The sequence below is a fragment of the Lepidochelys kempii genome, chromosome 2, assembly GCF_965140265.1.
Source record: "Lepidochelys kempii isolate rLepKem1 chromosome 2, rLepKem1.hap2, whole genome shotgun sequence".
NCBI lineage: Eukaryota > Metazoa > Chordata > Testudines > Cheloniidae > Lepidochelys > Lepidochelys kempii.
Window position 1 is genome coordinate 249,034,338 of NC_133257.1, and position 16,156 is coordinate 249,050,493.

At 38.9% G+C, this 16,156-nt stretch overlaps 1 protein-coding gene across 4 annotated transcripts in view; it reads left to right on the forward strand.

The window, feature by feature from the left end:
- Window positions 1–13,674, forward strand: part of ESYT2 (extended synaptotagmin 2) — a 130,286-nt gene extending 116,612 nt beyond the window's left edge. For all 4 annotated transcript variants that reach the window (XM_073334532.1, XM_073334533.1, XM_073334534.1 and 1 more), the window contains 7 exons: window positions 612–761; window positions 1,939–2,327; window positions 3,148–3,246; window positions 6,135–6,266; window positions 9,108–9,213; window positions 10,265–10,314; window positions 10,399–13,674. In XM_073334532.1, coding sequence (XP_073190633.1) covers window positions 612–761; window positions 1,939–2,327; window positions 3,148–3,246; window positions 6,135–6,266; window positions 9,108–9,213; window positions 10,265–10,314; window positions 10,399–10,444 — 972 coding nt within the window. In that variant the 3' untranslated portion in view covers window positions 10,445–13,674. The remainder of the gene's footprint in view (window positions 1–611; window positions 762–1,938; window positions 2,328–3,147; window positions 3,247–6,134; window positions 6,267–9,107; window positions 9,214–10,264; window positions 10,315–10,398) is intronic.
- Window positions 13,675–16,156: the final 2,482 nt, after the last annotated feature.

Here is a 16,156-nt window from a genome sequence, read left to right on the forward strand (position 1 = left end):
AAATGTGATGTCTCACATTTTTATGTACTAAATTAATCATCCTGTGACAAGCAGCTCTTTCAATAACACACTAATTTACAGAAGCAATATTATTCTATTTATCATGCCCAGGTCCTTCATGTTGCTCTCTCCATGAGATCTTCCCTACTTTGGCCAACTATTAAACCCCTTCATGCTTTTGAGGCCTCATGTGGACAGCTGCAGGGATCTAGAGAAGATGGGGAATGTTGAGTTAATGCTGTTCCTTAACTGTTGAGTTCACTTTTGTCTGATATAGTTGACTGTCAGAAAACTCTAGCTTTATAAATTTAGTCTTCAGCCCAACTGGACACAACTATTATCATTGGTCTTCTGTCTTATTTGCATCAGTGCTCAGGCTAGACTGTTTTCTTTCTAATGAAGGTAAAGATGAGAGTGAATGGATATTGAACACATAAGGTTCTTTGATATTTCCTGCCGCAGTGACACACCTATAAATATAGGATCCACCAAATCTGGGTTAAGGGCAAACTATATCTGATGATGAAAACTTGTCATTAAAATTATAACTTTATTTTCTTTTTCTGAGTGTTTTCATAAAGCTGAGCATGTTATCTTCTGTATTGCTCTAGGTCAAGGATGAACAACATCAGTGTTCTTTGGGAAATTTCAAGCTTCCTTTGAGCCAACTGCTGGCAAGTGAAGATCTAACTATGCATCAGCGGTTCCAGCTTAACAATTCTGGTCCAAACAGCACCATAAACATGAAGATGGCACTCAGGGTATTATAAGGGTCTTTTTTAATTCATGTATATAATAAGATTCCAGGACTTTCTGTGTGTCCGTCTGAAACCTAGAATGTCTGAGTCAGTGTGAAGTGATGGAAACAACTACAACCATGTCGAGAGCTGCTTTTGTTTTACATATCTCTGGGTTGAATCATCACTGGGATTTGCAGTCTGTAATAGCCCAGTATTTAAAGTTCTCAGCCATTTTCAGCTTTTTTACACTTTATATATGGCAGCACTAGTTTTTACCGAGGATATGTTTGAGTTGAGATAGCATGTAGCCTGTATTTTCTGGCTTTAAGGGAAGGACAACATATTGTACTGTGTGCTGTTCTTAGTTGTGGAAGGGTGGAGATTAACGTTGATGACGATGTAGACTGAGAATTACAAAAAGCGTATTCTGTAACATTAGTCCAGTGCTGAGTTGTCCTCAGCTTGTCAATGGCATAGAAAAGTGACTTCAAAATAAAGTTGCAGACAGCTAGGTAGATGTGCATTGTGTTGGACATTGGTGATCTCCCTGTTTTGAGTCCTGATGAATTGGAAGCTCTGTCCCCGCACATTGCATAACTAACAGTAGGCTGCAATACATTCAAATCCAACTTTATTTTGGGTAGTATCTCTTACACAGATTGTATCCCCAAAATACTTTGCAGAGTTAAATATAAAAAATTGGGGATAAATTAGACTATTCTGGAGCAAATATACTGTACATTGATGAATACATGAAATGCACATCTAAAGAGAGTGAAATTAAGGGATATGGACAAGAAGGAAAAAAAAATCTGATGTAAGATGAAATTTGAAAAGAGATGAGGCAGAAAGCTACTTGAAGGCTTTCCAGATGGCAAGAGCTGCACAATAGACGATTCTTGCACCAGCAGTCGCCATATTGTGGGAAGGAATAATGAGGATGAAAATGCCAGATGAGTGGGGAAAATAGTGAGTAGTTTTAATAGTTCATTAATTTTAATATGCAATTTCCGTACAGAGAACCAGGTGTTGGGCTTTGCAGTGCGGAAGTATTCCCATGACAGCAAGCATGAATAAAAGTTAGACTAATGCTAAATGAAGGCACAAAAGCATGCCAAAAATGTGTTACCTTACCAAAAATCTGGTAGAAATAAATATGTATGATCATGCAGACCACTAATGTTTTTACTGCCTCTAGGTACTGTCTCTTGAAAAGCCAGAGCGGTCTCCAGATCATCAGCACTCAGCTCAAGTAAAGAGGCCGTCTGTTTCCAAAGACTCAAGAAAAGCTTCTTTTAAGCCTCAGGTCCCTGTTTCACCACCAGCTGATTCACACAAACCTGTTCCAGCTTCCCCAGTGACCGAGAGTGATAAAAAGACTGATCTAGCTGAAAAAAGTCATCCTCCTAATGCCAGTCCTCAGTGGCCAACAGATCTCAACCGAAGCTCCTCCAGTCTCCTTGCCTCCAACGTCACCTATTCTCCCAGCCACCTCTCAGTCAAAGAACCAACTCCAAGTATAGCCTCAGACATATCGCTGCCCATCGCCACACAGGAGCTACGTCAGAGACTGCGACAACTTGAAAAGTAGAGTGTTAAATACTTGTTCATTACAATACACTTAAGTTGCTCTTGTAAAGCACTGTCAGTACCACTACCAAAAGGGAAGAGCCTACTCATTTTGATTTTTCTAACTGCCAGGACTGCAGTCAGCTTGGTGTTTGAAAATCAGTCTCTGGTCTTTCTGCTTCCTAACTCCCCAGAAAGAAAGATTCTGCAATTAGAATTTAGTTGTTAAATTTGTTAATGTACAAGGTAGAATAAATTCCAGCTTATGCTCCATAGCGATATTGGCTGTGCAGTGCAAAGAGGAATGAAATCATTATTTTTGTCAATAAAGTAAGCAAGAATGCAAATGAGAAGACCTACAATAAGCAGATAGGTCAAATAAGAAGGTACCATTTTTACATTTATCTTTCACACCATAACCACACTTTAAAGAATGCCCATATAATATTAGTTCATTATGGACTAGTGAATTGCAGCCCACTTTTCCATGGGATCCTACTAATATTAATGTAACAAAGTCAGTTAGTTATGTTGAGTCTGGTCTTTGAGTAGGTGAAAGCAGGGTTGACTGCTAAAGGACTTAACGTGAAATCTAGTATGTTTAATAACCACACTGTTTCTATTAGACTAATGAGGATTGCAGCAAATAGTCCTCAGTGCTGTTTAAATTTCCTTTTATTTTTCTTCTGTATTTGGAGTTCTCAAAGGATCTTCATGCTTCTCACTAAAGATAGTGTGGAAAAGCACAACCACCATTCTATTCTGCATATATAATTCAACTGATCTGTTCTTTTATATGCCATTTATATAGCGTGTAATGTTCTATTTCTTTTCACAGTGGAACAACGCTGGGACAGTCTCCATTAGGGCAAATTCAGTTGACAATTCGTCACAGCTCACAAAGAAACAAACTTATTGTGGTGGTGCATTCCTGCAGGTAAAGCCAGCATATCAAACTGTATATTTTTGCATGACGCTTGGCATATCTACCAATGTCCAGTCTCTTCTTCCATCCTTAGACTGGTCTGGTTGGCTGGAGCTCTTTTAAGGCCACATGTTAGAGTATGATAATATGCAAATGCCAAAATCATATACTGTTGTACTCATCAGTGGTAGACAGACTAAGTCATAAAATCGCCACTACTGCCATTAGATGATAGTTCTCAACAGTGACATCCAGATTATATCAGCAGGAACTGAAAGCCACATGTAGGAGCTGCTGTCACTCTGTGAGAAGATATTCAAAACCCCAGTGCAATTTGGAGAGGCAGCATTGTCTAGCGGATAGGGGTATGGACTGAAAGTCAAGGCATGGGCTGTGTACCCAGCACTCATCTGGTCTGTGACCTTGGGCAAGTTACTTCACCTCTCTGTGCCCCCTTTCCCTTCCCATCCTGTCTGTCTTATCTGTTCATACTGCAATGTAAACTATATGTAGCAGGGACTGTTGTGATAATTGGGCCTACAAATTTGTTAAGATCATGCATGTTAAACAAGAGAATTGTGGAACCAGAAATCAGTGAACCAAAATGGATGTGTTGAAAACTAGGCCTAATTGGTGGACAAAATAATGTGGGGATGGGCTATTCCATCCAGCATTCCCTTTTGGGGTTCTTAAAGAAAGTAGGAGAAAAAATGGCTACTGAAGTGAGCCTCAACAGCTCCCCACCATCTCTTGTGGCCACAAGTCACCTTCTTAATCCTGAGAAATGTCCTGACCAAGCCAGGCCAGAGAGAGGGACCCAGATGAAATTGCCACTTCCACCACCTTCAGCTAAATCCCAATCACCACCTGGGATATGAAACTTTGTTGTTTCTTCTCCTCCTCCATGTGTCCTTTTCCTTTCCTATCTTATTTTGTCTCTTTACTATCTTTCTCTTGTTTCCTTTTGTCTAATGAGAGTCTAGCTTAGCTGCCCAAGAATACATATTTTGCAACACTGCTCAAAGCCTGTGACTAGAGAATCAGCTAAAAGCAATGCCCTAAACAGCCTGATGCTTGTACAAGTTTGGCAGGTCTCAGAGTAGCTGACAAGACCATCTGTTGTGCCTGTGTTTTTCCAGCAGTGAGATTGCAAGTGCAAGTCAGCATCAGAGACAGAAGCTGCATTTTCTATCTTTGCTGTTCTTTTTTCTCCGTTTGTCTTGTCTTCTTAGACAACACAATCGGACTTTAATAACAGCCACAACAACAGCACTATCCCTGCTCAACTAACTTCTTCTCTTTTCCTCAAAAGAACAGTTATTACCATCTTCGATACCATCTAAGAGACTGTTAAACAAAGGGAGGTTTTCTTCAGCTAAAGGGAAAGGGAAAAAGGGATGTTGTTAAAATGAAAACCTTATTTAATACTTTGTATCTCAAATGCTTTAACTGTTTTTCCTTTTTCTGTTTCTCTAATAAAATGCTAAAAGGATTTTACTGCTGTGTTTGCCATGGTACTAAGCAGGCTGAGGTCTCTGTATACCAAATGCCAAACCTTGTTTAATACTGTGTAATGTTGGACTGGGTCATGTGTAATACTTTTAGACCACATAATCTATCCAAATTAATACAACAGGACTATCTCTTACTAGGTATTAATATAGCACCTATCACAACAGGGCTCTGATCTCAATTGGTGCTGCTGGGAACTACTGCATTACAATTAATAGTACCCACGAACAAGCAATTATTGCTAGTTTAACAACATCCAACACTGCAGAAATGCAATGCTGGTAGTAAACAGCTCAAAAAAGTTGACTATTGTCTTCACACTCACCTGTCAAAGAACTTAATGTATTTCAAAAGGCTTATTTCCACTTGGCTTGGTGCTCAAAGCACAACAGGTTTTCATATATTAAACATAATAGATACACATATAGGAGATTAAATGAATGCTCTGAACCTTCTAAATTACAGTGACAATTTTATAGAAGTTAGAGAGGTGGAAAATTGCTGTTAAGTAAGGCTATGACTTTGTCACGGAATCCGTGACTTCCGGAGACCCGTGTGACTACAGCCCACGGAAGCTGGGAGCTGCGGGTCCCCCCACCACCTGCAATGGCTGGGAGCATGGGTGCCCCACAGCTTCTGGCCACAGTAGGTGTGTGTGTGGGGGGGGATCCTGCAGCTCCAAGCCGGGGCCTGTGTGGGCAGTATGGTGACCTTGCAGCTCCCCATTTTGTCACGCATATTTTTAGTAAAAGTCATGGACAGGTCATGGGCTTCTGTGAATTTTTCTTTATTGCCTGTGACCTGTTAGTCTCCAAGGTGCCACAAGTACTCCTTTTCTTTTTGTGACCTGTCCATGACTCTTACTAAAAATATGCATGACAAAATCTTAGCCTTACTGTTAAGCCATGTAGTCAATCTTGCTTGCAAGGCAGGATTTTTCCCTAGAGTATGTTTTGTTAGTTTTTTGTCCAACCTAGTTTGAAATCTTGCAGGCACTTGGGCTTTCTCCACTTATTTTAGAAGACTTTCCCACAGTGTTAAGTATTCAATTGTTAGGAATTTTTTCCAGGTATTGTTCTGTTCAATTCATCACATCCTTCCCAGGTGTCTATCACCTTTAGTTCTCCCTAAGCAATTCTTCTCCCTCTGCAATGTCTACATGACTCAAATACTTGTAGTTCACTTCATGTCCCCACTTAGTCACTGTTTGGCCAAACAATCATCAGCAGTTCTTAATTTAACAAAGGATGAAAGTGTAAGTCGACTAAAAAAGTGCAGCCAAATAGGAAGCAAGCACATTTCTCCTTGTTGTATTTAACAAGCTCTAACTATTTTCTAACCTGTTTTTCTCTTTGGGTGGGGATTCTCTTTGGGTTCTTTAATCACAGAAATTTAATCGCCTTTTCAGAGGAGGGATCTGACCCGTATGTCCGAATGTATTTATTACCTGACAAGAGAAGATCAGGAAGAAGAAAAACACATGTATCAAAGAAGACATTAAACCCAGTGTTCGATCAAACGTATGTTGCATTTTCAGTTTACTAGTTTTACATTATGTAATAGGCAAAGCTGTTAAACTTCTATTGCATGAACTAGAGGTAGGCTGGAAATTTTCAAACAAAGAGTCATCCTTAGATTCTTAGTCAGGTTTTTGTGTTTTACTCTCTGTTCCCACTGAGTTCATTAAGGCCTTGTCTAGTCTGACAAAAATTTGGCACCAGTCTCTTCTACCAATGGGAATTGGTGGAAACAGTAGTGTAGACAGGGCACTTGTCTTTATCGCCATATAATTTAATCCTTGAGCTTGATCTGTTATAGAACTTCCACTGTTGTTAGCACTGGTGATGAATTAGAAGTCCCACTTTTGCTAGTGCAAACACAGCCTAAAGACATTTCTTCAGAGCTGAAAGTTTTCAGACATGTCTCACTGCTGCTAACTGATTTGACTCCACTGATATTAGGAACATTGAGAGCCCTAGATGGGTAGCTGACTGGCATTTTAAGCTCTATGTCATCTAATCTTGCTCAGAGAAGTTCTAATTAACACATTTATTCAAGTCGTGTTAGCAGCTAGTGAGGTGTCTACATTATGGCTCTCACCATTCGTAATACCTTTAGAGACAAACAGGTGTTAGTAGCAGTGGGAAACTTCTGAAAAAATTTGCCTAATGTAGGTAGGACCTAAAAGCATTGTTTGTATTTTGAGGCTGATTCAGATCAAGACCAATTTACAAAGGTATCAGGGCAACATCCATGCCCTTTGTAAATATGATGTTGGTATGAGTGAAATTAGATTTTTATATGAATTTGTAAGGCTTTCAAACATTAAATTTCGTATACAGCTTCATTGTAACCAACAGTTTCACTCTGTGTTCTAACTCTTGAGAACCAACAAATAACCAAGTTAACTTTTATTGGTTTTTGTGTTAAAATGATTAAAAGTTTAAAACTTACATATATCTCTTGTGAACATAAGATAGGTTTAAAAAGCCAGAGTTGTCTCTGTTTCCATATATTGCATTATAAATAGTCTGCTTTCCATGTTGATTGGTTTCATGAATTAAAAAAATACATGGATTTGCTTCTGCTTCAGGGAGTAGGGAGGACTTGGGGCAAAATTTTCCTCTTCAGTCCACACTGACATTGATGGACATTGTACGTGAAGAATACATAGCACGGAACTGCAATGTAGATAAGAGATTTAGGCTACATCAGAGAGAATTCTGCTGTTTAAATCAGTATTTCAGAGCTTTGAAAATAAGCTATGGAATAAGATCAGAATTTGGTTTTCTAGAACGCGTTTCATATTCAAGGTGTGATATTGGGTATGTGCACTGCACTAGCTTGACCTCTGGTATTGTAGAAACCAAGGTTTACTGGCAAAAAATAGTAATCCACAGGTGGCGTTTGGCACCACAGAAAGAGCAACATTATAAATGATGGAACATATGTATACATTAAACCTGTAAACAGAAAATCAAGGCACAAAAATAATAAATCAAAGCCTAAAAACACAAAAGAAAGCTGAGGTTACTCCCAGTCTCCTGAGCAACATGGGGCAGTCATAGGCTGAGGATTTTAAATAGTGGCTCTTTTTCCTGCCTCTATGTGATCATTCTGCCTGGAACTAGGCCTATTTGCCAGCATGCCAATACTGAGGCAGAAGAGGGCCTTTCAAAGTGGCATGTTTCCTGTGAGGATTATTTCCTAGCCTGCCTTGCAAGACTTCTCCCTTACAAAGCCAGTCTGGAAACAAGATCTTCCCTTTGTAGAATGGCCAAAGTGTCTCAGTCCCAAGTGCACCCTCCACACAGATGAGCTTCTGACAGTAACCCTTGCTCAGTCCTTACAAAGATTTGGGACTGTAGCAGGGAATGCTAGGGTGCTTGGCGTTTACCTGTAGCCAGGTCAGTAGACCAGCACATTTGGTCTTTTGTATAATGGAAGGAGGGGACTATCTTCAGTCAGTCAAATGTTGGAGTAGCATCAGTCCATTTTGCTACCAGAGCCCTGGTTTTTAGATCTTTAAAAATAGACAAGAAAAACAAGACGGTTGTTAAAATCCACGGAGGCTTCCCGAAGACTACATCTCCATCCTCCCCCATCCAGGTGACAGATTTGAGTTTCTTTGTTTGACAAAACAAAGTGCTTTACAGAGCAATGGGTCAGGTGACAATAGATGTGAATGCTCAGCTGGAGTCACTATGGTAGAGAGGCTTCCCTCACTCTCCAGAAGTGCAGAGGTCCCAGATGTAAAGGAACAAAATGCATTCCACTCTGTGAGTGGGGAGGATTTCAGAGTCTGCTTGGTTCCTTGTGTGTTGTTGTGGGGAAGAATTGGGAAGGGACTCTGACAGAAGGGCATGAGGGCCAGTGGCTCTGCTGCTGTACAGACCCACCAGCTGTTTCCCCCTGGAGAATGGGGACATTGAGCCATGGAGTCTGATGCAGCCTTGAATCTTGATTATAAAATGAGAAGCAGCACTACAGCCTGGAGAGTAGGATTCCTCCTCCTATTTCCCCCAGATAACCAATCATCAGCCCATTGATTAGCACTAGGTGCTAGGAACAGGATCAAACCCTATAGCTCTGAACATTTGATTTAAGCCTTGAACACTTTATTGAAGGGAAATGTTGGACAGGACAGTGGGATTATCCTCCTCTCTTCCTTCTTTTTCTCCCTCTATAGTCCATACCTTATTTGTTGTATGCTTTTATTTTGTGGTGTAAAAGAAATGCTCTAGAAATGGGTCAATGAGAATTGTGGTGTTTAGCAGCAGCAACAAAACTAGCACAGTTCAAAGCATATTACATGTTTCAGGCATGAAATCCTCACTAAAACGGTATTTTTTCCATGTTAGCTTTGATTTCAGTGTTTCTCTACCTGACGTGCAGAAGAGGACACTAGATGTAGCAGTGAAGAACAGTGGTGGTTTCTTGTCCAAAGACAAAGGGCTGCTTGGCAAGGTAAGTTGAAAACATGCTGAAAAATGTCATGTAGCAAGTCACAGCTATAAAGACTAAAACCCTTGGGCCTAAGCCTGATTGAGTGAGTGCCTGGTTCAGATCTATTGTTTTTCAAAATCAGTGGCATTCTATACCTCAAGCCTCAGTGAGGACAGGAACAAATGACAAGAGGTGGGAAGAATGGCAGACCAGGAGATGGCAGAAAGTGGGAGGATAATACGCTCCTGCAGAAATGTACACAAGTGTTCTAAATGCCTAACTTAGTGATGGTACAGACAGATAAGGGGTAATAGAACATGGATGAAATTCCAGAAAATGGTCTCCCAGAATTGCAGATCCTGAAAATGGGATCTGAGCCACTTGATTTACTTTAAATTATTATTCCTGCAAGTAATTGTAGGGCCATTGTAAGGGCATGTTTACTTGGTGTGGAACTGAACTTTTCAAAGTACACACAAGAAATTCACACACAGTAATTAAAATAACAAAATGTACAAAGACATGAAGAGAACCTCTGTCAAAGACCTTCTATGCCCCTGAACAAGTTAATCTGTCAACCCAGTTCACCATCCTGCAAGACCTATTTAATCTCCACAATGCCCAGGAAAGGTTTTGGGGAAAAACAGGCAAGACTTGCAGTCCTGGAAGTCACCAGATCTGGGCTCTGATGGACTGAGTAAGGGATTCCAGACCTGAGGACCTTTCATACCTTTCACAATGAATTGTCTGCTGCCAGCTTCCTCCCATTTAAACTAGGGGGCTTTTAGCATGAGCATATCAGCCACTCAGAGCTGCCATGATATCACAGGAGCGAATGTTGATCTTTCAAGTGGCCTGGACCCAAACTACTTATAGATCAAAATCAACAACTTAAACCTCCTCTAGAAATCAACCGGTATCAAATACATATGCCAGCATGTGTGTAAAATGCCCTCTGCTGGCAATATTGCTTTCAGTGTAGCCCAGTGTCAAATTCTGACCATTTAAAGAGAAGTTTAGACTTAAATATGCACCCAGTGCATTGATTGTCTATTTAACATCCCTCTCACAGTTATTGATACCTCTGGCATCTGAAGAACTCACCAAAGGCTGGACCCAGTGGTGAGTATGGTAACGTTTTGGTGGGTTTTCAATAACATAACTCTACTTTAAATAATAATTCCTCTTTGCTCTGTCCCTTTTTAGGTATGACTTAACAGAAGATGGTACAAAGCCACATGTTGTAACCTAGGCACCATTAGACACCAGGAGTTCCCCCTAGCATACTTCTGCTAGCCTTTATATATTTTAAAAGCATTGTTCTCACAGATGTATCAATATTATTTTTATAGCTTCATTTATTTACTTATTAGACACACCCCAATAGTTTTATAATACTTGGACATGATATGTAGATTTAGCCAATCTTATTCTTAAACTTTGTATTTTAATTTGCTGAACTACTTTTCATGATGTTACTGTAATGTGCAATGGTATGGTAGAGTAACCTCTTGTGTTTAAATTGAACTTTATGGCAGTTGTACCTATTAGAAAGTGAAAAGATGCTGTTCTGCTGTTTTCCTGCCTTGTTTTATATATCACGAGGTACACTGTACCATGTAAATATATACTATTTTTTTTATATAATTTTTCCATCCTGGTTTGAAGTCAGAAGAAAACAGATCAAGGATATAGATATTTTCTTCTAAATGCATGTTAAATTCTTTGGACAAATCTAGTTTTGCCCTTGCAGCAAAATGGTCTTAAAATGATTAATTTTGTGGATTTTTTTTTTAATTGAAAGACATTATTAAGATTTAACAGTGTGATTCTGGCCCTGTAAGGCTAGTAAAAGAAAACATACACAACATTAATATTTTAATATTTATATAGAAATGTATTATTGGAAAGTCATTCTAGAGAATATAATAAATGTGTTTTAGAGTTGAGAGTTCTAGAAACGTATGAAGAAAGGATTGTCATGGTCCATGAATCTACGCATATAAATCTGGGGTTTCATTTGATGCAGCAATGAAGACATATAAACATTACAATATTTTATTATGAAGATTGACTTATTATTTCTTATTGGTGTAATTTATTCCCCATAATTTATAGCACTGTACCTATGATCTTCTGAAAGAATGGTGAGGACAGTCAACTTCCATATTAGAAACCAGGTCTCATAAATAACCACTCGTGGACTGTCCTAACAATTGCATTGTCATTACACTGACAAATAAGGTATATGAAGCATCTTATAATTCAGGCTCATCAAATAGACACAGTAGTCTTTTTATTATACAGAATATGTATAATATTAAAGTGGAGCACAAACTGGAAAAAAAACCCATGAAATCCAGAATTGACACTCTTTCCGTAATTGCTTCATTGCTGCCTAATGTACCTAGTACATGAGGCAAAATGCACCCCCACTGCTACCATGTGCCAGGTAGGTTCTTTTGAAACATTGCTGTATTCTTCTACCAGGACCCACAACAATGTAGATAACACACACCAGCAAGAAAGTAGACAATTGAGAGTTGAGGACAAGCCACTACAACCTTCCTGCTATGAATCACTGTTTTTGTATCCAATTTGTTTTCCTTTTTGAAAGCTTTCTCAGACTGTTATAAAATGTGCATTATGAACGCAAGAGACCAGTGCAGCTCTTTCAGAGCCATTAGCCTCATGATCTTGGGTAAATATGCAATTAGACAATAGAAGTGTAGTATTTAGTTAAGTCTGGAATTGAGTCTTAGCCAAGAAAGAATTTTTAAGGCAGAATAAACTCCTGAAAAAATAGCTTTATAATATAATTACTGACAGAACCTTAATTCTAGATGTAGAATATACCTACGTTACTAAATATACCAAAGTGCCTATCGTAGACATAGCCTGTAGTTTCCATCAAAATTAAGCATCAGCCCATTTTAGTTTGATATCAGTCTGTGTTTTCACACAATTTATCTATTACACACATACTTATATATACAGTGGAACTCTTTTATAGTGAGGTCATTTTATTTCACAAAACAACGTCAGCAGACAAAACTCTCACTGGGAGTTTTGAAAGCATTTAGACTACAGGACTGAGCTGTACCCTATAACCATAAGAAAACTGGAGAATTTCCCACTTCATATAACAAGTCTGCCTCTTGTTCAAGTTCACTAAAGGTTCCACTCTATATTAATGGGTATGTATAAATATGTACACACATTCATTATCTACACACACAATGGAATATATTACGAAATATAACTTTTCTTGTGGAATAATCATTTATCCCTTTACACTGTAGGGAGGAGGAACAGAGAGAGAATTGATGTAGATGCAAATGAAGGTGCAGAAAGTACGAGCTGATGTAAGTAAGGGAGGTGTAGCTCAGTGGCATTGCCTTTTGCCTCAGTTCAGCTTCTAGGAGGAAGGATTTTTGGTGTAAATGTAGTTGACAGCTGTGGTTAACACCATGACCAGTGACATCAAGGAGTTCAATCCCTATCTAAAGGCTAAATTTTCAGCCCCACTATGGTTCAGCTCTAAATGCTAACTTGAGGAAGAAGTTAGACTTTGTGCTGGATCACAAATAACTGCATGTTTTTCCTTCTTTAGTCCGTAGGGGGAAAATGCGGTGTTTGTGGTCAAGACAAGTGGTAGTAACACAAAATGGAGGAGAAAGTAAATGTAGAATTTATAGTACCAATTTGCAAAATAGCTCAGCACTCACCGTCGGGCCTAGATTTTCAAGATAGCCCAGCTCCACTTAGATACCTAAAATGAAGAGGCCACATTTTCAAAATAATTGAGCACCCAACAGCTCCTGTTTGTTCTCAGTACTCACTGCTGGGTGCTTTACGAAAATCTGGTGTTGCGTAAAAAATGGATCCGAACAATTTGGTCCAAGTAAGAGAGTCTTTTTCTGCCCTAGGTAGTGCGTAAAAAAATCTGTGTGTCATAGTAACTGTTAGTCCTGGCTTGTTCTTTTGTTTGGGAAAAGAAAAAAGTGAGGATGTTTATTTTTCCTTTTGGTCCAAAAAAACCTGTCTCGTTAGTAAGTCAAGGTTTGAATGTCAGCTCATTAGCTTTCCATGTGGTTTGTTTGTTTATCCCGTGCCTTAGCATATGAACATATAAAGGTGTTTAAAATATGTTTTAAAACAAAAATGAGCTTTGTTAGCTGTATTTACCAACATTTATGTTCTATGGTATGGAAACGTTTTTTAGAAATGCTGTGCTTCATTGGGAAGAAGACCAGCACTCTTAAATTCAGAGCTGGCATAATCCAAACACAAATCACAGTGTGCCACTTGGATTAAAAGAGATGAATCTTTTGTTTGGAATCCTTCTTTAGCAGAGATGGGGCAATTGATGAGAATTGAAATGAGAACAAAGTGTGATCTATTTTGTACAGATTGCCTTTTTTGCTCATGTAATTCTACATTATGATGCATGTATTTATTCAATAAACAATTCATATGGAAGTCAGTGTGTTGCGGTTCCCTTTCCTGCAGGCCCTTGCAAGGAGACTAACTATAGCATCTTGCAGACCTGAAAATACTATGCTTTCCATTTTCAGAGTTGTGTGATGTATATACATTGGCTACTGTAATCAACACAGCACTCCCAGGAGGGATGGAGAGAGGTAAGAAGTATCCAGTTTTACTTGGAAAATTGAAGGAGAGAGGTTACATGATATGCCCAAAGCCACGCAGTTTGTTAGTGCAGAACTGGGATTAGCAAGCAGGAATTTGTAGGTTCTAGATCCTGCATTTTCAGTCCCCTCAATTCATGCTGACTCGCAAAACTATTTGCTGAAGGAGAGAAGTTGTCAAAATTCAAACACATTTTATGTTTCAGTTAGTCTTCACTTTCTGGAAAGATGCTGTGAGTGGAGACGCACACTGCTGAGAAGAGGTTTTAAAAAAGGATTGGACAAGATGAAGATGTCTTTTTAACCACATACCAAAAATATTCTCCTGGCTTTTTTGCAAACCTGCCAGAATCTGTTCTCATCTTGATGAATGTATTAATGCCACTCCTACTTTAGAGGTATAATTTCCTCTCTATGAATGAAATGCCATACACTGTTCACAGGGCACATAGCAGGTGCATGCAATACGTAAGCCCCCCTTAAATCCTGTTTTGAAGGCGTCCACCTCTTCCCCACCCCTCTACACAATGTTGGATGTCCCTGACTCATTGTGTGCTACAGACCATATGGTTTGTGATGACATGTCATCTATGGGAGGTTGTGAGTATACTGAAGAGAGGCAACAACACATCAACAAATGTGTCTACAAATGTCTAGCTACATTACTGCCTGGAAGTACAACTCCAAAAGCAGTATCTCTGAGAATGACATCACAGCAATAACATAACAATATTTCTCACCAGGTTAGCATGGGACAGTTAGGCTAGGTTTAAATACCAATAGTTAGGAACACTGGTGCTGACATATTGCAATAGACCCAAGGTCCATCTAGTCCAGTATCCTGTCTGATAATGGTCAGTACCAGCTGCTTCAGAGGAAGGTGTAAGAACCTCAAAGTAGGCAAATATAGGATAACATGCCCACACATTGTTTTATCTTGATCTCTAATGGTTAGAGAACGGCTTAAGCCCTGAATCATGAGATTTAATATTCCTTACAACATTTTATCATTAATTATGATAACCCAGGATGATAGTGTCATCCATATAAATCTCCAGTCCCTTTTATTAATCTTGCTAAGTTCTTGGCTTGAACAACTTACTGTGGAAGTGAGTTCTGTGGTCTAATTATGTGTTGTGTGAAAAAGTATTTCCTTTTATCACTTTTGAATTTCCCAGTTAATTTCACTGAATGTCACCAAGTTCTTATATTATGAAATTAGGAAAATGGAAGCTGCCATTCACTGTTGTACAGTTGCCTCCTTTCTAAGACAGACAATCCCAATCTTTCATAATATAAGATTTTTCCCAAGCCTTTGATCATTTCTGTCACCCTTCTCTGAATCTCATCTAGTTCTGCAATAGCTCTTTTGAGAAGGGTGACCAGTACTGCACAAAGTATTCCAGATGAGGACACGCCATTGATTTATGTAACGGTATTATAGTATTTTCCATATTATTCTCTCATTCTTTATGCATCCTGCCATCTTATTTGCTTTTTTGACTGCACCTGAACATTGAAAAGAGGTTTTCATTGAGCAGCCTATGATGCTGCCTGGTTCCTTTCTTGAACTGACAGTTAATTTAGGAACCTGTAAGGTGTAGGGGTAGTTTAAACTTTTCTTTCCAGTGTGCATCACTTTGTTTTTATCAGCATTAAAAATAATTTGTCATCATGTTGTGTTAATGTTAACTTACATAAGTTTCTCTGAAGTTCCTCACAGACGTTTTTGGTCTTGACTAACCTAAATAATTGTGCGATTGGCAAATTTCACTATTTCACTACTCGTTCCCCTTTTCAGATTATTAATATTAAATAACACTGGTACAGAATGTTGAGGCACCTCACTGTTAAACTTTTGCCATGATGAACATTGACCATGTAATCCTACTCTTTGTTTTCTGATTCATGACACTCCTTTGCTTCTCCCACCATGACTATTAAACTTCTGTAGTAGTCTCTTATGAGGGACCTTGTCAAAGACATTTTGAAAGTCTTAAGAAAAAATTGTCAAATGGTTCTCCTTATCCACTACTTCATTGAGGTTTCTGAGATGAGACACAATGTTCCTTTGCAGAAATTGTGCTGGTAAGGCCCTATCATATCATGATCTTCCAGGTGTTTTGTTACTGTTTCTACAATTTGCTGGGTACAGATATAAGAGTCACTGGTCTACAATTACTTGGATCACCCCTAGGTCCTCTCTCAAGAATAGGTACATCACTTGCTCTCCTCCAATCCTCTGGAAACAATATTTAATGAGATTGCCAATTTTGATTAGGTGCTCTCCACTTTACACCTCAGCTCCTTCA